Source organism: Microtus oregoni, unplaced genomic scaffold (assembly GCF_018167655.1).
Source record: "Microtus oregoni isolate MIOR12 unplaced genomic scaffold, Mior012 000056F_ref0000123, whole genome shotgun sequence".
Lineage (NCBI taxonomy): Eukaryota > Metazoa > Chordata > Mammalia > Rodentia > Cricetidae > Microtus > Microtus oregoni.
The window spans coordinates 3,771,404-3,797,011 of record NW_024543832.1 but is presented as its reverse complement, the minus strand read 5'-3'; the positions used below and the strand labels follow the sequence as shown (position 1 = coordinate 3,797,011).

Below are 25,608 nucleotides of genomic sequence, written 5' to 3'. Positions count from 1 at the left end.
AACACTATCCTGAGTGAGGTGTCCCAGACCCAAAAAGATGAACATGGGATGTACTCGCTCATAATTGGTTTCTAGCCATAAATTAGGGCCACGGAGTCTACAATAGGTGAACCTAAAGAAGCTAAGTAAGAAGGTGAACCCAAGGAAAAACATATAGTTATCCTCTTGGCTAAGGGAAGTAGACCCAATTGCCGGGGAGAAAATTAGGATCTTGGGGGTGGGGTGGGATGGGGGTAAAGGGAGATGGGGAGAGAAAAGGTAGAAGGGAAGGAGGGGGGACTTGGGGAATCAGGAGAATTGGGATAAAGGAAAGGTGGATAGGGGAGCACGGAACCACAATTCTTAGTTAAGGGAACCACTTTAGGGTGAGCAAGAGATTTGACCCTAGAGGGGCTCCCAAGTGCCCAACATGAGGTTCCCAGTTAGTTCCTTGGGTAGCTGAGGATTGGGAACCTGAATTGACCCTATCCGAGAACAATACTGACGAATATCTTGCATATCATCATAGAACCTTCATCTGGTGATGGATGGAGACAGAGACAGAGACCCACACTGGAGCACTGGACTGAGCTCCCAAGGTCCCAATGAGGAGCAGAAGGAGGGAGAACATGAGCAAAGAAGTCGGGACCACGAGGCGTGCACCCACCCACTGAGACAGTGGAGCTGATCTACTGGGAGCTCACCAAGGCCAGCTGGACTGTGACCGAAAAAGCATGGGATAAAACCGGACTCTCTGAACATGGCGAACAATGAGGGCTGATGAGAGGCCAAGGACAATGGCACGGGGTTTTGATCCTACTTAATGTGCTGGCTTTGTGGAAGCCTAGCCAGTTTGGATGTTCACCTTCCTAGATATGGACGGAGGGGGGAGGACCTAGGACTTACCACAGGGCAGGGAACCTGGACTGCTCTGTGGACTGGAGAGGGAGGGGGAGAGGAGTGGGGGGAGGGGTAGAAGGGTGGGAGGAGGGGGAGAAGGGTGGGAGGAGGGGGAGGGAAATGGGAGGCTGGGAGGAGGTGGAAACTTGTTTTTTGTTTATGTTTTTTTTCTTCTTTTCTTAATAAAAAAATTATTAAAAAAAAAGAAAAAAAAATAACAACCAACTACACACTCTCATTCTCTGTCATCCTCTGGAATGTGCCTCTCAGCTGGTCTTGAACCTGCCGAGGAGACCAGGCTAGCTGGCAGTGAGTTCCCAGGATCTACTGGTCTCCTTCCCCCTAGAGCCAGGATTATAAACTAGTGTCACCATGCCTGGCTTTCATATCCCAAGCTTGCCCATGTAACAAGCACTTTAATGATTGTTTTATTTCATTTGTCTCCTACCGATTGTCTTCTTTGTTTTGTTTTGAGGCAGGATCTTGCTACTAGGTAAACCAGATTAGTCTTGAATTTATGAATCTCATGCCTTGGCTTCCTAAATACTGGGATTACAGGAATACACTACAATGTTTAGACACCTTCATATACATTAGTAAAAAAGTAAAAATACCAAGGCTCCATTTTCAATTACAAGTAGGGAAATAAAGTAAGATCATTTACAACACCATAAAGAATTACTAAATGTTTAGGGAAAAGTCTGACATACATAAAAGAACTACACCAAACACAGAAAACTATATAGCACTGCTGAGAGAAATTAAAGACTACCCAAGGGGAAAGGAAAAAGCAATGCAATGTTTCTATGGATTGGAACGTTTCCTGTTATGAAGATGGCAGTGGAGTTCTTTCAAAATTAAAGGTTCTCTGTGTAAAGCTATGGTTGGCACTAAAATTCATGTGAAATGTAGATTCAGAATTAGTCAAAACAATAGTGAAAAATAAATTTGAGGGCTTACACAAGTTGGTTTTAAAATGTAGTCATTCAATAGCAGTAACAGAGACAGCGAGGCTAGCATTTGTTAGAACAGAACCTAGGGTGCAAAGCATTCCATAAGCAGACTGCACACTGGCCCTAAATTTCGATAGCCACTAACCTCAATACATAGGAAAGAGTAATTTTTAACAATGTGCTGAACAGTTATATAGCTAAATATTAAGAAAAAAAGATTCATGACCTTTCCCTGATAGTACAGATGAAGATTAACATGACATAAACGTAAACATAAAGACAGGTTTGGGAGACTTGTGAGTCAGAGAGAACCAAAAAATTTCTTATCTTGACTGTAGTGGTGGGTCCCAGGATACTATGTACTCAATTGGAAACTGTAAATAAGCATAATTTGTATCAATCATATTTCAAACTATAGGCAGAGAATACAATAAAATACCTCAACTTCAAGGTCCTGGCGCTTGGGGTTGTGAATGAAGAAAGTGAAGTTTTCCTCCCACACTGGCTCACTCGTTTTGTATCGAATCTGTAAGAAATGGTCTCACATCAACTCTTCAGTGTTTGCTACGGAGGACTACTGACTCACTGCTTACTTATGAGTGCGTACCCGAGCACAGGCTGATTACATCATTATGAGTAATGGACTTAGGAAGCGTGGAAATGTTCAGAAAGTAAAACAAGCTGTCGGCGGTGCACCCGAACAGGAGGTGACGCAGAACCCATGCCTGCTGTCCAGAGACCAAAGCCTCTTTTGCTCTACTGTCCTCAACTTCTGCATTCTTGGTGCCTGACACAGTAACACAGAGCCCTACTTCTTAAAATTTAACAATGGCCTAAAACTGTAATTTCTGAACTTTTATTCCTGATCAGAAAAGAAGAACACACAACACTACCTACTTTGAACTCTTGAGAGTTTGTTTGCTGAATCTGAAGTACAACGTGCTAAGTAATTACTAAGTACTTAAAAGAAGCTTGGGAAGTAATTCCGTATTTCTCTCCAAAAATCAAACAAAAGCATATCTGTAAGGTTTTTTTTATGTTATTTAAAAATAAACAATGTATCTGTCAATAACTTAAGCAGCTAGTATGTATGAAATGGCTGTTTCATATGAAACAATGGTCTCATGTTGCACACATCACACACCTGGACACCACCTCCCGGGGAAAGTGACCAGTACAGCATGGCTATGCAGAGGCTCTCAGAACCGTCAGACTCTTCTTACCTTACTCTCTTGAGCCTTGTGACCGACCGACATCTGGACAAGAGGATTTGGGTTGCTGTTTATTTTCTTCCCTGACTATCCAAAAAAAAAAAAAAAAAAAACCAGATAAATTAAGTAAAATATGAGTCCCTTTAAGAATGAATTTACGCTTGATATCAGGAGTCATTTCTATTTTACCACTGATACTTTAGACACAGGAACATCGAAGAACAATTAAAGTAGAAAACAACTGCTAAGCAAACCTTGAGCCATCATTATTCACTGTTTCCACCATGAAACAAACTGAGAAAACTTCCATTCATATACTTTTTCCTGAGAGACAGGGTCTGGCAATACTGCTTGGCTAATATGCAACTCTGTGGCATGTGTGATTTTCCCACTGAAATCTTCAAAGTATCTGTGACTATAGAATAAGTCTCTGTTTCTGGCTGCACACAAGTTTGAAATGTCTAACTTTTTACTTTAAAAGTAAGTTACTTTGGGAAATGCAATCTTATTTAAAATATAAAATTTTATTCTTAACTACAGCTCTCAAAATTGACTTATTAGGATAATAAAATCCAGGTGCAATGAATATAAGTAAACAAAAAAGAAGACAAATGTAAAGGAATGTTCACTCAGAACACTTCCTTAGCTATAGTATAAAGCATTGGCTTCAGATGCATAGCTGCACACCTAGAACCTACCACCATCCTCTGTTAAAGTAAACACAGTTATCAGATATTGGACATTGCTTACCGGCTGTTAAGTAATTATCACCAGAAGAATAAATGTCAGTTTAGAATTGCATGGAATTAAGCAAATATAAATATGATTTAAATAATTCATAAGTAAGAAATAAGTAAGAAAAAATGACAAGAAGCAAACTTTAGCAGACAGCTGATAGAAGAAAACACAGAAAAACACAACAGATCTGTGACATGAGGTTTATTTATAACTTAGCCCCACAAAAAGATGTATTAAATGTGTTAATGTAAATTAATTAGAGGGTCACAAAAAAGTATTTTCGTTAATAATTTTAGAGTCAATCCTCAACACTACAGCAATGACAGAAATAGGTGTCAAATCATTTGATTATTCAAAAAATATGACTAACCCAAACCTACTGTGATAATCTATTTTCTGGTTCATCAGTTTGATGTAAATGAATTCTGCAAAATGAAATAAATACCGTTAAAAATATCAAAGCCAAAAGATTTTTTCCTAAACTTATTTCCTTCTTAGATATTGGGAGTCCTAAATCTGAGCTGAGCATAAATCCTCTGGGAATAGGATGTCACCTCCACCTCTCCCTTCTGGCTAGCTAAGACACTGACGTTCAAGGAATGCATGTCTTCCCCATTATCTATGAGGTTTGTGCTAGTTGTAGGTCATGAAATCACACTGATTTAAGCCACATTTACTTTGAGGCTTTGATATAGGAGCTGAGTTTATTTCTGACTAATATTAAGTGTGTGTCTGTGAAAATAAGGCCATTGAGTTTTAAGGATTTAATGCATCTGTATTTTTAAGGTGTCTTCTTTCTTTTCTTTTCCTTTATCTTTTTCTCTTTCTTTCTCTTTTTCTTTTTTCTTTCTTTCTTTTCTTTTTTTTTTTTTTTTTTTTTGGTTTTTTGAGACAGGGTTTCTCTGTGTCACTTTGTTGCCTGCCCTGGAACTAGCTCTTATAGATCATGTTGGCCTTGAACTCACAGAGATCCTCCTGCCTCTGCCTCCTGAGTGCTGGCATTAAAGGTGTGTACCATCACTGCCTGGCTTTTCTAATATTTTTTAAAATAGAGTGAAGTTTATAACTGCTTCTGAACAATTTCAGTTGTCACTGTCTTAATTAATTTATGCATCCATGTATGTATGTATGTATGTATGTACCTGAATAACACCTAAAATCTATTTATTTCAAGTCTAAAATTTCAATAAATATAAATCAAAGCTTAGCTGGCATTTTTATAATTTTTTAGTGGTTTATAAAATAAGGGTATGCCTTACACAGATGACATTTTAGATTACATAAATAAGGTTTTAAAATCATTGACAAGTTTTCTATCATGACAGACATTTAAATTATAGCACCACACATCAAGGGTACAAACTATGACAAAATATAGTCTTTTAAGTCACACTATTGTGTGATAAAATATATGATAAAATATAGTCTTTTAGGTCACACTATTGAATTTAATGAACTACAGAAATGATGCCTAAAACATAATCTTATACTAATGAATTTAAATTTCATTCTCCTTAACTCTTGACTACTGAGACCTATGTTTCATCTATCTGAGCCTCAGGTTCCATGTCTCTAAAAGAGGCACAATACCATTTTTAAAATTTGTTGTTAGGCTTAAATGAGCTAATGTATTAATCAGATAATTATAGCAATCTATTTACCTATCTATTGTGTATTTTTATATGTAATATTTTAACTTATTTACTACTCCAATGGAGAAGATATTACTTCCATCCTGTAAGCAGGATGGGTTAAACATCATCTTTGAATCACAATAATGAGCAACATGACTTCAGAGCCTTCCTTCCTGACCTCTGGCCACCAGGACAGCAGGAGATGGTGAGCAAAGAGTGTGGCTAGAGGTCCTTTCGTAAGCTTTTATGGCCAAGCTATGGTAGAAGGCATAGTTGTTCCAGCGTGTGAGGACCAGCATTCTTAGGGTGTGATGCCCTACTAACACTACACCACAGCTCTTTAGTACAGGTCGGAGTAAAGTTTACAAATATGATATCAGACAAGTCACTGTCAATCTCCTCCATTTTTGAATTAACTTATTTTGCTAGATAAAACTGATTAAAATATTCCTATTTCTTTGGAATTTTCTTAAGACTATTGTAATTAAAAAGCCCCTGCCTCTCAATGTAATTAAAATTAGTTAAGAAACAAACCATAACAATTTAGCCACAGAACACAAGCTATTGTCGTGGATAAGAAGTGGAGCTTAGTTTTCAATAGACCTCATTGAAGAAATCTGAACCTTTTGGAAAGATCTGTCACCCAAACCCACAGCACCAAAGCCATGAGGTTGATTCAGTGAGGCCCTACTCAACATATTGGAAGAGGCAATTCCTTAAGTGTGCACTCATCAGTTTGCAAGGCACATCTTTAAATCACAATATGAAGTTCTGGCTAAGATTTTAAATAAAACTTTCAGATTGTCATTCATAAGTTCAAACAAAACACAATATTTCAATGACTGTTAAGAGAAAGAATGAAAATCTAAAACTTCATATTGGAACTTTAAAATTTAAGTTTGGTTGATGCAATTTCTTCTAAAAACAAATTCTTGGATAACGAAAGTCAGATCTCTTCTACTGGACAGTTAATTATTAACTAGGGTGGGAAGTAACCTGCCCACACACTTAGGAAAGCCAAAGTACCATCTCTTTCAATATGTCTTGATTAGTACTGCAGCCTCAAGGAGACACTTTGTTTACCTTTAAAGCTCTCTGAACTGTAGACTTCTTCAAAACACCGGGGTTAAAGTGTAATGGGTTATTCTTTCAGGTCAGAAGAAAATGAATACACCAAGGGTTAATAAAACATGCAATGAGGAATTTATGTAAGGTTAATGACACAAAAGTTCATGAAAATAAAGAAATACTTAAATCAGACCAAAAAATCATACAAACTGCCAAATTTGCCTTTATGCTCAAGATTTTACCTCAGAATAACAGATAATCTAAAATATCATGACACATTTCCTCATCTTTGGTAACCCTTTACTTCTTCACCTCTGACTTTCAGTGTTTTCGGAAATCAAGAGTATGACTTAGGAAAGGCTCTGCTTACTACCCTTTGCCTGAAACCCTAGTGTCACCCCAAATCAGAGGTTTAATCTGAAGCAAAGCGGTGACCATGCTTTCTTTCCACATTGCTGGAGCTAGTCCCACCAGCAGCGGCCCACACCACTGCTATGCCTGCTGAGACATGCTTTCTTGCTACAGCATCATCCAGAGATGTAGCCTATTTCTTTACAAACTCCCTGGACTCCCCATCTTTCCCAGGTATGGAAGCACAGGCCAACAGTCATCTTAAGAGTTTCTCCTGGACTTAAATACATACTCTACTATTATAGGGTACGTGTCTTTCTGACAGAATTTTTTCAGTTAGTTGTTTGCTCATTCTCAAATAGACAATTTGTTTTTGGAAGCTCCCAGAATAAACTTTTGAGGTTAAAAGATTTGTCTTTTTAGTTTTAACTATTTTGAAATGGTATACTGAATTTGATTCTCAATTAAAAATTTTTCTTAATGTCTTATTAAACAGAAAATGTATGAATGAAGATGGAGAAATAGCTTCCAGGCCTCCTACAGTAGGAAGCAGATGAGAAGTTAAAAGCTCCAACCCAGGCTCTTGCCAAACTACATAGGTCTAAATTTAGACTATTCAAACAGCCTACAGGGCTCTCCAAAGACTCAGACCCTACTTCTTTTATCTTTGGATGAAGCCCAAAGCATTCCCTAAGGAGTTCCAACAATGCATTTTGGTTCAGAGGGAGCCTGAATGATACACTCTCTAGATGAAGTGCACACTGGATACAAACAGCTGAACCGATGCACTTGTTATTCTAACATCAATTATTGAGAAACAAAGAGAACAGTGGTAGTGCGAATCAGGAATGCAAGAACAGCGGTGTGAGGTCACAAGCCTGCATAGCACGCAGGTGAGAAGACGAGTCACTGAAGTGCACGGGGCAGGTGTCCAGGTATAAGGTTCCGCAGTCAAGCACCACATGCCATGTACTCCTGGGCCTCTCAATCACTGGAGACAGTGGCACCTGTCCTGCACCTGTCCTTTTTTTCCCTCACCACGAACCATGCACTGGGGATACAGGTCACTTGAGAGTGTTTTCCTAGCACATAGGAAGCTCTGGGTCCAGACCCCAGCACCTGCAAGGGGAGGTGGGATGATCATAAATTCAGTGGTTATAATATAAAGTGTTTCAGGATAGACTGGAATATATGAGACCCTGTCTCAAACAAACAAAACCTAAAATTACCCGTAGAAAGTACCTTTGTCCCTAAAGATCTGCACAGTGGTAGCTATTACATGGCTATGTTCCCACATGTAAGGTAAACACCATGGAAACACCACTCATATCATCTCCAGTTACAGAATTAGCAGAGTCTGAGCAGTGAACACTGTACAGCGATGAGGTCTCAGATCTCTAGTCTTATGTCCTTCGCGCTACTTTTCTAATCTGAAATGCATATATGGCTGCTGCAAAGTGCTCAACACACATGAGTTACCAAGTAAGGCTAACATTCTAATGCTGTGTGCCAAAGTCAGAGGACACAGCCAAGCTGAAGCCAGAGAGGGTGAATTCTGGGTCTACTTTTAAAAGAAATCATCTGCAATACAGAGGACAACAATGGAGTGGAAACTGAAGGTGCTCTGAACAGGTTAGAAGTGAAAAAGCTATAGGCTGTAGCTACTTATGAAAAAGCTTTTCCTGTAGGAAAAGACTTCTGAGAAAGTGATTTCATTTTATACCGGAAATCAGTAAGTAAAAGTAAGTGCATACATGTTCTGTAAAGAACATTTTTTTTTGTGGTGTGCATATCCTAATCATAAAGCTCAATGTCACTTGGACAATGAAGAGAATGAATTCTGAGTCTGACCACTGATGTCAGAAATACAAGGCAACTCAAGAATCCGACTCCAAAATATTTTCTATGAAAGGAAGCAGTTGTAGATTGAGAAAAAAGACCTAGAAAAGTTACAGGAGATAGATTGACAGAATTACCCAGAAGGGTGGCCTTGTCACTTATGAGCTGGTGAGGACATTTTACCTAAGAAACAAATGCATAAAGCATTTTTCTAAACTGATAGTATACACTGGCATTGTCATTCTAACTGCCTTCCTTTTGACTTCTGTTTTTGAGGTGGCACAATACTAAAATAAGAAATGTTCCCGCCTTAACCTCTACAATGCAAGGGTGAAAGGGGACACCGTCCACACCACAGGCTGAGTGCACAGTTGGGGGCATCAAGGTGCTGCCTATTTACTAGTGTATTGATTTTTTTTGTCTATCAAATAGGGCTAAACACCTATTTTAAAAGTATGGTAGCCTAGAGCCCCTTCTTAGAAGTAAGAATAACTGAGCACACATATGGAAAGCCTTTGTAAGCAGAACCAGAAACTCAAAAGAGCAAAGACCGCTCACTATCAGATAAAAGGATAAGTGGTCTTCAGAAATCTAACTAATTATAGAACAAACCAGAAAGGTGATTTTCTACACTAATTAGTAGACTAGAAGGTCTTAAGTGTAGTTTTCTATGACCCCAGAGGAGATGAACCCAACAGCCACCAGATTACCCTGAATAGCACTAGGAGTAGAAGCACCAGACAGGTTATGGGAGCAAATGTGATGAGATTAAAATAAAATCCTCAATTATATACTTCAGTAAACTCTTTTCAAATTCCTAGAAAGAAATAAACCATGAACCCACTCTCATTTTCTTCTTCTCCTCCAGAGGCTCTGGCTAGGCCATGTGGCAGAAGCAGGCTCTCACAGAGATGGGTGGACTTGTGACTTCATGTGACCATGAGCAGTAACAGAGAGAACTGGGTGGAATGGACTGGAAGACAGCCCAAGTTCTAATGCTGCTCCCCTTGGTGAGAACGAAAAAAGCAGATTTAGGAATGTTTTGTGAAAGTTAGCGCATGAACCCCCAAATCAACTTCAGCTTTTAGCTTTGTTTATCCCTCAGAGGACTTATTCTACCACTTTATGGAGCAGCAGCAGTAGAGTTAGTTCAGGTTAGTTCATCTCATGTCAGATGTACTCCCAATATCACAGCAGAGTCACATTTGACAAAACCAACATAAAATGAAGACACAGTAATTGAAGTCATGCAAGAAAATGAAAAGAGCATGCACATCATTCCAATGAGCAGAATGCACAGAAATTCCAGGCCACACTTGGGCAGTCTTCACTGAACACAGAAGAAGGAGCTGGAGGACTCACAAATAGTGTTCTATAGACTGAGGTAGTATTCTCACAAAACACTAGTCCCGACGCTCGCCTCTCTTTTAAGTAGCCACACCCAAAGTTTCCCTCGTAGATACTCTTAGGAAAGTGGAGACAGGAAGAGAAAGCAAAGAATGGTGGGTTGTGGTCAGTGGGTACACACCAGAAGCACAAAAAAACAGGGTGCAGAGAGTCAAAGGGCCCCAGGATACACAGGGATGGCCAACAAAGCCTCCCGATTAACAACAAAAAGCAGGGATGGCTCTGTGGACCCTTTGCCTCTGATGAGCCACAGCACACTGTGAGTAAAGTACCCTTGGATAGAGGAGCAGTGCGTTCCCTGTCTCTTGAGCTTATGTGACATCCAACATAGCTCTACAGAAAAGCCCAAGCCCTTCCCACTTAATCCACCACTATTTTCTTTATCTAAACTATGCAACAAACTCACTTTTTAAATTTAATTTTACATTTATTTGGAGTATGGGAATTCCCAGGGCATGCAAGTGGAAGTCAAATACAACCCAAAGTTCTTGCCGCCCATTATGTCTGTTTTGGGTATTGAACATAGGTGGCCAGGTTTGGCAGCAAGTACCTTTTATACACAATCAGGCATTTTATAACAAACTTTATTGTGGTCAAAAGCAGAAACCTCTACTGTGTAAGGAATTCTATTGAAAGGCTAAATAATAATGAAGTAAATATTCCCAAACTGAAATAAAACTAGGTAAACTCACAGACTTTAGGTGGAAAGACTGGTCAAAAGATTAAGATCTTCAATAGAAATGTAAGAACTTAAGTAGTAAAAATTAGACAAGGAAACTTCACTAAAAGAAAGGGTATGGTATTGGCAAAGAGACAACTATATATTCCTATTACAAAATGCTCAAAACTATTTCAGTTGTTAGGTTGAAAAAAAACATATTAATGTACAAAGAACATTTATTTCATTTTTGTTCACAAGGCTCAAGAAAATATACAATTTTCAAAATCTAAAAGGTGCTAAATGATGCAAATTCATAAGCCATCAGGATAAAAGCTCAAGAGAGACTGAGGATAAGGGCAAGCAAAGTGCTTCTTTGCTTTTGTTTGGAGTCTATTCACAAATGCACTTGTGTGACTGAGCATTTACTAGGAAGGGAGAATTAAGCAATGGACAATCTTGGTGGGTAAAACCCCTGTAACTGTTGACAATGAACTTTCATTCAACGACATTGGCTATTGACACAATGACAAAGAGAATGCCCTAGTATGCAAGCACACTGGCAGCCAAAAAGTTTTCTAACAATGTACCATTTATATGAGAACATAACTTTAACTAGTGGGGTTGACAGCAGGACAATGTAAGATTTAGGACTATCCCTAAATGATTGGATTACTTTATACGTTCCTCCATGAAACCAAAACAAGCAAATAAATAGGTTTTTAGGCTAAACATTATTACTTGGCACCGTTTGTGTCTTGTTCGGTACCTGAAGGTCAGTATACCTACCTGGTGGCATCAGTCATGCTCCACCTTAAAGCCTGAGAACAGTCACAACTCAGCAGTTCATGACCTGCTGTTGTACAGCTAAGACACATTGTGGGTTTGTGAACAGAGCTGCTTCATTTAGTCCCCTTTCTAAGAAGAGACAATTTTCACCTTGTGGTAACTAGGCTGTAATAATTAGATATAAATATACACACGTGCAAAGTAAATGCTACCTTGTGCCTCTCTGCTGCTGCCACTCAAGATCAGGTGATAGATCGTGTCTGAACAAAATAGTAGTTTCCAAGTAAGGAAAGCACTCACAGGCGTTAGCTCTATACTACCTACCGGAAGGTTCCTTGCAGAATCCAAATACAAGATCAGTAGTGCAGATGAAAGACCATCATTGGCTTGATCCTTATCAGCTCTGATGTCTGCCAGCACCTGCAAGGTGAAAAAAAAGTATCAGTGGGTGTGTGTCTATAGGAGTGCACACTGTTTTTGACTGTATTCAAGAAAATAAAAGAAAGAAATAATCTAATACACACAGAACAAGAATTGAACTGATGTCTTCCAAATGACAAGACTATCATTCCACACAGTCAATTAAAATGAAGTACTAGGATGACATGTCCCCCAAATCCCTGTGCTACAGCAAGCACAAAATTTTAAGGTCTCAGAACAGGAATAATGACCTGTAAATTGCATATTCCTGTCTACTACTGTGATAACTTGTGGCATAATGATTAAAATTACTGGGAAAGAATTTTTAAAGAAGTACCAACACAATCAAAGATACTGGTGCTAATAATCAGGAATGGGTCATGAAGGAAGACACTGCACAGCACCTTATCCAGGTTTGCCGCATCTGACTTCAGTGTGAGCCACTCTAACTTCAAATGCAGCTTTCCTTTGGGAACCTCGTCCAGAGTGAACCACTGAAGAGAAAGTGATTAAGTTTAGCAAAAGTGTTCTGAATAAAAAATTCTAATTAAACCCAGTCTAAAAATGTTTCAAGGTGCTCACTGACATTGTGGCACTAACCAAGAGCCAGAACTGGCTGGACACCTGCTCTAACAAAACCCTTATGACGTAATGAGTGCTATTCTCACATACAAGTTCAAGTGTTCCAGTACTGCCCATCACTAACAAGGCTTCTGTATATGGACTCACATAGAATGTACAGGCCAACAGAGTATAACACTAATCCCCAAATACTCAACAGCAGAATTGAACAAGTCAAGATATCTTGTTTTTATTCATTGCTATATATCAATCAATAAAACAGTGCATAGGTGTTTCAGCATAAAAGTCATAAAACAAAGACGACAAAACACTCAGTGTTAAAAAGGAACCGCCACATGTTCTATCTTGGTATCCTTTTCACCACGGTGTCAGTGACAAGCACCTGACAGCTGCACAGGAAGCACTTAGGAGTGGGGAACAAGCACTCCTGGAGGAAGAGCACTGCTGTGGAGCAGCAAAGTCCCAGCACTGATTTCATTAGTTAGGCTTTTCTTACAAAAGTCTCACCCAACTCTGGATCTTTTGGAAGTTACTGTATGTTTCCCTTTATGTATTCATTTTATTTTACTTTTGTGGCATTATGGATCACTCTTCTTGTTGGAAGCAATGCCTTCTTGCTGCAAATTATTAGTTCATTTACAGGTGCCTTTACATACTAACAGAACCATGCATCTCTGCTATTCACTCCACTACAGTGAAAATTCCCATACTGTGAGCTTCTTACACAGCTCTGCCCTAATGCCTACAAGCTATCACAGTCTGTCTACAATAAAGCCAGTTTTTACATTTTGTGCTTACCCATACTTCCTGACCCAAAGCTTTATGCATGCTAAGCAAGCATACTACTACTAAGCAATACCCTATGTCAGATGTTTATGAAGCAAATAGTGTTCCTATAGCAAAGCAGTAGCTAGGATTCTCACACTGGGTAGGTGGGCAACACCAGTGGGTTACAGTGACTCTGGCATACAAGAGGTACCTACAGTGTTCACTAAGTGGGCCAAAATCAGAGAAAACTTACTTCATCTAAAAGGCGCTCCTTCTCAACTTCAATAAGATCAATCATAAGACTATAGGAATGAAACAACAAAAACATGTTAGAACATAGAAACATATTTCTTCCAGTTGAAATAACTTGAATATTGTCTATGGAAAGAGCTCTAGAAATGGAAATTATGCTATACAATTTTCCAGGAAACAAGCTATTTTCCTCAAGGCTTTCTATAATCTATGCCCAAAGAAATAAAAAGAAGGGTAAAAAAGAGAAAAGTTAAATTTTTGTGGTCAAAATATTGAGCACACACAAGAAGGCCAGAACTGACTATGTATGTGTGTGTGTTCAGGTGTGGGGCTGACATAAGGGTCTTCTTCCTCAGTTACTCTTCACCCTATGCATCAAGAAAGTATCTCTCAACTGAACTCAGAGCCTGATATGACTAGTAAGTTTGTTCTGGGCACACCCAGTCTTCCAAGTACAGACAGCTGCCATGCTTTTCTGGCATTTTTGTGGGTTCTGGGTCTGAACTGATTCTCATGCTTTCATGGCAAATGCTTTCAAGTAAACTCCCCAGCTCTAGCTGATTTATGTTTTTGAGAGACAGTCTCACTATTTAGACCAGGCTGACTTTGAATTCACAAAGATCTACCTGCCTTTGCTTCCCAAGTATGGGGATTAAAGGTGTGCACCACCACGCCTGGCTAGCTAATAGGTCATCCCTTGGTGCTACCAGTCATCACTGGGGATTCAGTTATTTGCATAATGAATTTTAAGTCCACACTATATCAAGTCCACTAGTAGGTCAGAGAGTAGGTTCTATTATCACCAAACGATTCACTCTAATTCAACCATGGCACTACTTCCACAGGAATGGGGAAGAAGGGCTTAATCTACACATACTTCTGAACATATCTCCTAATCTGTCCGCTCTCAGTCCTAGTCAATAACATGCCCTAGCTGCTTTAATGACCTCCCATCTACACGCTTACATAGCATATTTGATTTGATCATGGTCCAGGTCCTACTTAAGCTGTGTACACAGTCACAGACTCTGAACTTACAGCACAACACGTGGGTCTTAGAGATTCTGAAGTCAGAGCACAACACACAAGGCCATACTTGATGAGGCATAAACTTCTCCAATGTAATCTAATCCTCTACCATCCCCTCCCCCCAAATAAACTCATTTAAATAACCTTAGATAGACATGTATTAGATGTGTGTATGCATATCCATTCATTATGTGTGCAGATGCAAATGCTCACATGTGGAGGCCAGGGGACAACCTCATTTATTGTTCTTACACTATGGTCTTATTTTTCTTTGTGGTTTTCCGAGACAGGGTTTCTCTTATGCTTTGGAGCCTGTCCTGGAACTAGCTCTTGTAGACCAAGCTGGCCTCAAACTCACGGAGATCCACCTGTGTCTGCCTCCCAAGTGCTGGGATTAAAGGCGTGTGCCACTACCCGGCTTGGTATTATTTTCTTCAGACCAGGTATCTCACAACCCTTGGATGGAACTCATTAAGCAATTTTAGACTGACCCTAATAATTCCCAAGGACTCATTTGTCTTTGTTTCCTCTGTGCTTGAATTATAGGCATTATCAAGGCTCTTGAAGCTAGAGTTTCAGGCAGCTGTGAACCATCTGACGTGAGTCCCAAGCACTAAGCTTGGATCCTCTGGAAAAAACAGCAAGAATTCTTAACCACAAAGCCACCTCTCAGCCTCAGAAATGTATTTTGAAAGCCCATTTTTCATAGATATATTAATTCTTTAACCGAAGCAAATAAATCAGTATTTACTACTCACAATATATGGGTACAATGTAAATGACTATACCCTAGAAAACTGAGACAGCTTAAAATTAAGACCACATTTACAGCTTAGAAGGACATATTTATAGACCTCCCTGCACAAAGAGGGGCTCTGCACAGTTGCTAGGGCCTCTAGTTTGCATGGTCTAACTGGCTGGTGTAATCAGGCCTAGTGCTATTGTTGCTATAATGGATTTTTTAGAAGTAAAATCGTTTTAGAAAAATATCTGGTAAAATAAATGCTACACATAAAAGCCATGGAAAATGTGTAAATATATGGATTTTAGAGCTTGCATCAGTGAGAGAGAGAGACTGCATCAGTGAGGGTGTTCCCAAATTCTTTCTTCACCTTCCTAAGAAGTCATCCTTATCTGGATCTTCATCAAAGAGTTCAATCTCCAATTCTTGTCCAGGGTGTTCATAGACTAAAGCCTGAAAATCAACGGTTCGTAGTTACTGCAGGTTTACTACCACAATCAAGTACTAAGTATGGTGATTATAACAAATATCACCATGTACTTTTCTCTAGCCGTCAGCAGTTTTAAAGGTGTACTTTTTTACTGTCAGACCACACATACTTCTTGATGACTGGGCCATTCTAAAATACTTGCCCACAGCAAGTCGGCTGGGCATGTTTCTTGGTTACCTGAATTCCCTATCAATGGGCCCTGAAACAGAGTGTCAGCGTGCAATTACCACAGGGCTATCTAAGGCCTAAGGCCAAGGGAAGATGCAGGAAATAGCTCTAAGATCTGAAGTAGTTCCATCCAACTGCTGACCTTGAAAAACCACTAGCCACTTAGCCATTCAAAGAATACGGAACTGACAAGGGGACAGAGAGCACAGGGTGACAAGAAAGGGGCATATGCACTACTATTCTCAAGAACAACTCTGTTCTTTAAAACCTCAATTTTGGATCCAGCAATTTAAGGCTACATTTGACGCTGCACTAGAAGAACATTGGCCATAGTACTATAGTTAGTAGCCCAGGCCTCTGCAGGTAAATAAATTCAGTGGAATGACTATGAAAAGTAAGGCCGAACCTGGCTGGGTGTGGTGGTACACACCTCTAATCACAGGACTTGGGAGGCAGAAGCAGGACGATCATGAGTTGCAGGACAGCCTGAAATACATGCATATAACATCTCAAGGAAAGGAAATAAAATGTAGAGAAAAAAATGAACATAAACAAAATAAAACAAAAGGAAACAAATATAACAAAAACAAAGCCAATAACCATGCAGTTATCTATCCAATGAAATATAAAAAAGTCTAGATATTTAATAAAAAGATGTATAAAATGGCATATTTTAATGCTTGTATTTCAGCCATATGTAATATTTTATAGCCAGAAAAACTTATTTATATTAAGAAAATATATTGCCATTAATCATTGTGGCAGCCTTACATAACTAATGCTTAAAAATCCCTTGTGTTCACATTACATGTTTTTTATTTTTAAATTAAAAAAGTACAAAATTTACTCAAAATGGGAAATTAAAAAAACTTAAACAATGGTCCAAGTTAGCTATACTTCTGTGTGACAGATCTGGAATCAGACTTCTAGTGCCCTCACTCAGTTACTATATATGGCCCCCACTGCTTACCTCATATACCTCATTCCACTTTGGATTAAGGTTCTCTTTGATAATCTTACTCTGGAAGATTTGGTTGCCCACTCGGATAATTCCGTAGGGGTCTGATTTTCCTTTGACGAGGCCTTTAAGGTAGGTGTCTTTCCCCTGAAGATCCTGAGCTTCAATAAAATGAATTCGTAGGACACCCTGAAAAGAGCAGCAAACTACTTAGACTATTTGCTATGAAGAATGGAAGACACACAGTGCATACCCCAGCAGGGACGTGACGGTTCAATGGGAGACACACAGTGCATACCCCAGCAGGGACGTGACGGTTCAATGGGAGACACACAGTGCATACCCCATCAGGGACTGTGACGGTTCAGCTGGGATAAGTTCTCAGAAAGCAAGTATTAAGGGAAGACAGTATGTCATCCCACTAGACAGTAGAACTGTTTATGGGTGAGGACTCCCCAGTAGAAATGCAGTGAGCCACACAGCTGCTTGCAGAGAGCCTTGAGCATTCTTGATCGAGGGAACACTGACTGCAGAGGTCCCAGTGCAGCAAAATACTTATTCCCAGGAAGTCAGTAACAACAGGGCCTCAAGGCTCACCAAAAATCCTTACATTCTGGGACTAAGTAGGTACTAACTAACATGTAGGGTATATCAGACGTGCTACTAAGCACTTCTTTTTAGCAACCATGCCATTCAATTTTTAGACCAATTCTATGAAACACTATCATTAGGCCTACTTTGTAGAGAAGACACTGAAACTTTGAAATATGCAGTACTCATCAAAAATAAAATGTTCTTCTCAAAAGTTGTCTTATTTGTAGGAGAAAAATATTTACTCATTTCATTTATGACAAATAAAAGTTTGGTGGGGTAATAATACTCTTCCTCCAAATGCTTAAAAAATTACAGGCTAACATTTCTGGCTTGTCAGGACAAGACAAACTTCTCTGAAGATGAATACACTTCAGAAAGCACTAAAGATTCTTGTCTGTAGTTTCATATGGCTACAGCTAAGATGATGTGGCCACATCTTTTCCCAACATTGGTTTGAAGTTCAGAAAACAAAGGGAGTTGGATCTAAGCTGGCTCCAGTGCTTATTGTACTTAATACACACAAGAGACTCCTGTATCTTAGAAGAAAGAGTTCCCTTTTTATATGTAGAGTATCAAATCTGTTAAATGTGAATAATATAAGCTTATCATCAAATTAAATGATGTGTGCTTTCTTAAAAAAATAAAAGGAATAGGCTAGAACATAGGTCCTGGGTTTAAGCCTCAACATCAGAGAAAGATTCCAAAAAAAAAAAAAAAAGAACTAATATATATGCAGTGTGTGTGTGTCTATATGCATGTATAATCATGTGTGTTTGCCAATTTTTGTATTGTTGAAATCTAAGTGAGAAAATAAGGGCATTGAGGAACACTATTTCCATTTCAGAAATAAAAATGGAAACAATACAGCCATTAAAATGGCACCACCTTCCCTCCTGCTTTAGTACAACTAGAATGTAAACATTCTAGGATAGAGTGTATAGACAGAATGTATAGAATGTATCAGTACTATTCTTTATTGTAGACAATCCACAATACTACTATTTTCTTGACCTCTGTGGATCCACAACAAATGGCTGACATAACTGAATCTCTAATGACAAGAGACAGGTCTCACTTTTGCCTACAGTGACTACTCAAGGTGACTCCATAGACATATGACCCAGTTCTATGCTCCACGTTTCATAGAAGCTGAAACTGAGATCCAGCCATAACAACCTTCAAGTTCAAGAGTTCTGCTTTTTCTTTTTCGTTCAGTACAGCTGTTACACAAGTGCCTCTTCTGTCACTGTGGTGGTTTGAATAAGAATGGCTCCCATAGGTTGGCACTATTTGAGAATTAAGAGGTGTGGCCTTGTTGGAGGAAATGTGTCGCTAGGGGTGGGCTGTGGGGTTTCAGAAGTCCAAACCAGCCTCAGTGGTTCTCTTCCTGCTGCCTACAGATCCAGATGTAGAACTCTCGGCTCCTCCTCCAGCACCATGTCTGTCTGTGTGCCACCAAGCTCCCTGACATGCTGATAATGGACTAAACCTCCGACCTATAAGCAAGGCCCAAATGAAGTGCTCTCCTTTACAACAGTTGCCATGGTCACAGTGTCTCTATACAACAATACTAACTTCAATAACTAAGACAGTCACCTTATACATTAAGAAATTTCAGAAATAATCACATTCCCATGTCATATCAGGATTTTTATTGTATCAGCACTCTCATTTCACTTGTTGTTGAGAATGATTATATCTCCATAAAAACACATATAGCATATACCTTTTGAGATGATTTTTGCCAGCTGCTCACTGCTATCCTTATGACTTGTGATTATATTTGTAGAACTGAGCCCTAGTAATACCCTGAAGGGTGTGACTGAAGCATAAGAACTCCTGAAGTCTTTGGACAGCCTTAGGGGCAGAGGCTCCCTAATACATCTCTGAGGGAATGCAGGGCAGCTACCAATGTATTAACACAAATGGCAACACTGCTGTTCAGAAAGACAAAAAAAGTCTAAATATTAACACACTGACTGTGGTTAGGCCAGGCAGTGGTGGAACACTTAATCCCAGAACTTGGGAGGCAGAGGCAAGAGGATCTCTGTGAGTTTGAGGCTAGCTGGTCTACAAAGTGAGTTCCAGGATAGCCAGGGCGACACAGAGAAACCCTGTCTAAAAACAAAGCAAAACAACAAATAAAAACCAAACAAACAAAAACGCCTTGTGCTTAAAAGGTCGTGGTAAGTATTTAATTACTAATGAATACAAACACATGCTTACCTTTGGTATGGGAAACCGCAACTGCGCTATTTGAACTTCACTGACAAGAGGAACAGTGATTCGATTGGGAAGCACCAGATAGTTTGATATTATATCCAGAATGATAGTATCAGATAAACCACTGTTAGTTGAAAGACAAAGAACAATCATATATATATGTGTGTATATATATATATTTAAATATGTTCAATCTTGATCCTATAGCCATGTAGGGGATGGGAGTTCCCTAACTTTCCTAGAATAGTACTTAGAGGCAATATTTAATGTTTCAGCTACACTGCTGTTGTAACTATGAAGCAGAATTTTTTTTGGAATATAACATAAAATTCTAGCTCCATTTCATAATTTAATGAACAATCTTTCAAATATCCCTATATGACTTAAACATAGTTACGTTACATTTCTTTATATTTGTTTTTTACATAAACATTTCAAATATATGTAAAAGCATAGAGAATAACAATGAACATTCACAAACCCATTTCATGTTTATGCATATTTTATTTCTTTACTGTTGTATATTGTTTTAAATGAAGTAAAATAATTTAGTTGTTTTTCTTCATTCTGAATACTTCAATAATTTTGATCAACTGTAACACTGCATAACAAACTCAGTAATACAAATAAAAGACTACAGGAAAGCACTGTGTATCTATCTTTACCTGTTTTTAAGGTAGAAGTGAGAATTAAACAATGCATATACGACAAAACTTTTGGAGACATATACTTACTCTAAAAATTTTTACTAGAACCCTGAGTTTTAAAAAGAATGATTACTGCCATCCTGTCTGGTGTTGAGTTACTAGCAAATATACACAATTACACATGCAAACATGTCCTCTGTCGTCATAATCACTTAAGCAAAAGTGATCCACATGTGGTAACAAGATATGGACCTTTCGGTTTAATAAAAGGAAAGGACTCGGTCACACACAGCACCAATCTTCCTATCGGAATGCAGCAGGTCATCTTTGCTGTTAACACTTCTGAAGAGATGTAAAACACTTGAGCTGCAGGTGCTGTGCGCCTGCTCTTCTGTAAGGAGCTAGAGCCGATGTCAACTCCTTCGTACCTTCAGCATTTCCTCTCAAAGTGATTGCTTTGTTTATACTGAAATACCTGCTGAAACAGAGACCCCTTCCTAACTGAAGTCCTAAAGAATCTCACTCCTCACTGCTGGGATAACATAGCACTTGCCTTCTGCTGGCACTACTATGCTCAGAAGATAGCGATCCGTCACAGCAGTAACTGTGGCCAACATCCCAGGCAGGCTCACCAGCGCCCTGTACTAGTTAGTAGGTGTGGACACTGCTCCCAGACCCCTACGCAGCATCCATCCAACTGTCTACAACTTCTGGTTCAGGTACTGGTTTCCAAGTCTGGCTTACAGCACTGTTCCTGCGCATACCACTGACTTCTGCTTCTGACCCCGACCTTTGCCCTCTTCCATATTCTCTGTGTAGAATAAGCTCTTCCCTGAAACCTAACGGGGATTTTACAGCATGACAACAAAAATAGTTTTCACAGTGAACTGATTCAGACATTATTTTTACTTTGTAATAACTCCAGTTCTTTTTGTAGCCCATGAATACAACATATATCTTATCTTGCAAAGCCTGCATAAGAGTTCACTATATCAAGCTCTGTTATTAAATAGTATCTTTTTTTTGAGTATTATTAACATAAGGCTTGCTCTATACTTGATATATGTAACAGAAAATCTTTTTAACATAGGGTTCTCACATAGGGAAAGCTTGCCTCAAATCTGCTATGTAGCCAAGGATGGCACTGAACTTCTGATCTTCCTGTCCCTACCTCCCAAGCACTGGGATTCCTAGAAGGTAGGTACTACTATATCAGGCTTAATAGAAAATCTTTGTGCGATTTCCTATTACACAGTTTAATTTTATATTTTATTACATAAAATATGCATCACAAATACTATATTTTATAAAATATATACAATTACATACAGATTATATATAGTATATCTAAATATGTCATTTTATTTTAGAAGGATATTTCTATATATTGTCACTATGCCATAGATAGCTTACTTTTAATAATGTATGCATATTTATCTCTGTACGTGTCATATATAAGCATGTATTTGTGTGTGTGTGTGCATACAGGTATGTGTGCATATTTGTGCATGTGTCTTCATGTGGTGAAAAGAGGTCAACATTTGATATTGTTATTCAGATGCCTTCTATCTTGTTTTCTAAAGTGAGACCAATCACTAGGACCTAGCGTTGGAAGATTTAGTCTAAGATAGTTGGTTGGAGAGCTCCAGTAATTCACCAGCATCATATCCCTGTGCTAGAATTATAAGTACATGCGATCACACCTGGCTTTTTATACAGATGCTGGAGATCAAACTAAGGTTCTGATGCATAGCACACACTTTGTCAACTCAACTATTTTCCCAAGTCTTTTAAGTATGTATTTTCGTGATATAATTCAATATATACTATAATATAGTTTATACTTACATATAAGATTTACACATTAATAGAAGATACTATAAAAAAGAAATCTGCTTATATTACAACTAAGATGAAACTAGTTATGTGTGCAAATGAAATGTGCATATCCACATGAATGTGTCTACTGTGATTGTGTATAGATCCTTGGTAAATAAATGGTTTCAGACTGGCTGCAGTCTTGTGAGGGGCAGGGCATATCCTTCTATGCCACATTGCCATTTTCAGAGGTCATACTATGTCATTTGCAGAGCAGAGAGATGATCAATTAGCCTTCTTATTTAAGTCCTCCTATGACGCTGAAGAAAGACAAGGTACAAGAAGTGTTCCTACATTAACCTTTGCAGATACCTGTTGCTTACAGCAGACTAACAAAATCCAGCAAGCACGGCTATTTCCAGAGAAAGTTCTCCCTTTATGTGGGATACAGCTACATCACTCATGAGTTGGGGGCCATGGTGTCCACATAATTGAACATTCCTTGGCTTCTTCTGGCTGTTAAAATCATAGGGCCCACCCTGTCCAATCTGTCTGAAGACAAGCTCAAGGACTCACCTGCAGACTGTATGAACAGTGTGCATTAATTGGCATCAACACCGACCTGAGCCTAATATCCCACAAAGAATGCTCTGGGAGCTATAAAGGCAGCTGCATGTTAAGCTCTCTGAGAAAACCTGTGGGATTCCCATCTATGTCCAAGTGCTAAGAACTGTGGTCGGGTTAGAGTAGGCATGTAGTACCCATATCTCAGCTGAGTGACAGCACTGAATTTTAAAGGTGACACACTGAATTATTATTTTGCAAATTATCATTTGGAGAGCTGGGTGTGTAGCTAGAGGTATAATGTAGTTTAGCAAATACAAAATCCTGAGTTTCAGCTGGGCGGTGGTGGTGCATGCCTTTAATCTCAGCACTAGGGAAACAGAGGTAGGTGGATCTCTGTGCGGTTGAGGCTAACCTAGTCCACAAGAGCTAGTTTCAGAACAGCTAGGGCAGTTACACAGAGAAACCCTGTCTCAAAACCAGTCCCAGCCCTGAAAAAAAAAGTCCTGAGTTTAATCCCCAAGAAAAGATTTAAAAGTGCCAATTTAAATCACTATTTTGTTTGTAATTAAGATTCTAATGAACTTATCAAGAAACCTGTCAAAGTTGTATTTTCTTATCCACAGATAACAGTACTTATATTAACCTGGTAAACCATGGACATTTTACTACTGACTTGTCTCAGATTAGTAAAGCTGCTGTCTTTTTTAACTCAGAATGAAACAAAACTTGATTTTAAGAGTCATTTCAGAGGCATAAACAAGTATACGGAAATAGAAAAAAGTAGTCTAAAATCAAAGTTTTGGAATTGAATTTGTAAGCTATTTAAGGATAAAAACGCACAGATTAGCAAAATAGCCACTAGAAATAAATGTAACTAATAACAAATAAGTCATGCATTTTAAACTTCAAACAAAATAATCAAAAGAACAAAAAGGAAGCTTTGAAGGACAGACTGCACTCTGTCCTAATCTACCATTTCAGGCACATGGATAGTGACTCATCTAACCTCCCACAGGGAAATGTACACTTGGTGACTTGTTTATTATTCATTAAGTTGTCACTGAATGGAAAAGAGCTTCCACTGCTTTGGTTTAGAAACTTCACATTTAGGTTCCAATGTGACCCACTTTCTCAAGAACAAACGTGAGGAGAGGCAGACTTCCCTCAGCAGCCACTGCAGTCAAACTGACAAGACTTACTTCAGTCCAGGGATGTCCAGGAGATTAGTCAATCCTGTCCAGTTAATCTCTAAAAGCTGTTTTTTTAAAAAGGAGGAAAAGAATTAAACATCTGAATTAAACATCAGGCATCAGAGCAAATACAAACAGGTTTGTGGAAATGAAGTATGATACACACCATTCCCAAGGGCTAATACATCAAAGACAGCTTTCTTTCACTGCACATGAAGACCTGTCTCAGTTTTTACTTTTTGATAATGCCATAATTTTCTCTACTAAAAGCATATATAATTTGTTTGCCCTTCCTCCTATGGATGAATCCCAAAAATATTTTCCAATTTCTTTTTTATGATAAGTTAACATTCAGTGAATATCCTATGTTTTGCTATTTGTCTTTGTTATTTGTTGGTTTGTTTGAGACAGAATTCACTACATAGCCTTGGCTGACTTAGAACTTACTATAAAACCAGGCTGGCCTTAGACTCACAGAGACTGGCTTGTCTCTGTCTCCCAAGTGCTGGTATTAAAGACATGCACCACCAAGCCCAGCGAATACATATGCTCACTTAAAGGGAGAAGGATCTCTCTACCCCAGCAAAATATTCTGATCTTACTAGAAAACCTAGAATACTAGGCATGGTGGCACATGCCTTTAATCCCAGCACTGGGAAGATGCGAGGCAGGTGGATCTTTGATTCAAGGCCAACCTGGTGTACAGAGCAAGTTCCAGGAGTCAGGACTCTCCATCCAGTTTTGATCTTCAAACCCCTTCCTTATATTACACATGTTCCATGCAGTCATCTGAAAACCACTCCCATTATCAGCTTTGACAACCTACTTATTTTACCAAAATAACTCAAAACAAAAAATTTCTCTGCCTAGTTGCAATGATTCATCAATTCTTCAGCTTTCCCCCATATGCACTGCTATTCCTCAGTAAGACTGGCAAGAGTATAAGACATGTCCACGGTTGGTTCAAGAGATCTATTATAAGTCGGGTAGTGCTGGCACACACCTTTAATTCCAGCACTCAGGAGGCAGAGGCAGGTAGATCTTTGTGAGTGCAAGGCCAGCCTGGTCTACAGATCAAGTTTCAGGGCAGGCTCCAAAGCTGCTACACAGAGAAACCCTGTCTTGAAAAACAAACAAACAAACAAACAAAGAAATCTATTACAACATAAATGTGCTATATTTTCAGTGAAATGTGCTTCGAATCTCAATTACTTGTGAGGCTGAAGCAGGAGACTTGCTTGAGACTAAAAGTTCAGAACCAGTGTAGGCAACAAAGGAACGTTGTCTCTCTCTTACTAATTTTGTAAATAAAATATCATTATAAATTATCTAATAGCTGACTTGTTTTATTTTTGAAAGTATGACTCTGATCTAGAAGTGAAGCTCAAAGGTAGAGCATGCATGAGGACCTAGATGGGATCCCTAGCACCTGGGAAGCTAAGGACTGTTTCAACTTAAGACAAGCCTGACCTACAGAGTGAGTTTGATTCCAGTTTCAACTACACAGAGACCCTGTCTTCCCCTCCAAAAATGTATGCTTCTGTTTGAACAGACATAAGTGAATGTTACCAGCTTATATTTAGCAGCTATGACTTAAGACTGTAAAGGCCCTTACATGGCACTAAAACACCAA

General features: G+C 38.9%; 1 protein-coding gene across 5 annotated transcripts in view; it reads right to left on the bottom strand.

Moving 5' to 3' along the window:
* Esyt2 (extended synaptotagmin 2) overlaps window positions 1–25,608 on the bottom strand; it is a 105,792-nt gene that overhangs the window by 17,216 nt on the left and 62,968 nt on the right. The window contains exons 7-17 of one of the 5 annotated variants that reach the window (XM_041638954.1): window positions 23,985–24,040; window positions 19,757–19,877; window positions 16,949–17,125; window positions 15,691–15,773; window positions 13,551–13,599; window positions 12,352–12,441; window positions 11,852–11,947; window positions 10,036–10,137; window positions 6,499–6,525; window positions 3,056–3,130; window positions 2,272–2,358 (exon numbers count right to left, since the gene is read on the bottom strand). In XM_041638954.1, the coding sequence (XP_041494888.1) occupies window positions 2,272–2,358; window positions 3,056–3,130; window positions 6,499–6,525; window positions 10,036–10,137; window positions 11,852–11,947; window positions 12,352–12,441; window positions 13,551–13,599; window positions 15,691–15,773; window positions 16,949–17,125; window positions 19,757–19,877; window positions 23,985–24,040 (963 nt within the window). Of the gene's footprint in view, window positions 1–2,271; window positions 2,359–3,055; window positions 3,131–6,498; window positions 6,562–10,035; window positions 10,138–11,851; window positions 11,948–12,351; window positions 12,442–13,550; window positions 13,600–15,690; window positions 15,774–16,948; window positions 17,126–19,756; window positions 19,878–23,984; window positions 24,041–25,608 lie in introns of all 5 variants that reach the window. The other 4 variants (XM_041638956.1, XM_041638957.1, XM_041638958.1 and 1 more) reach the window with 4 other exon arrangements.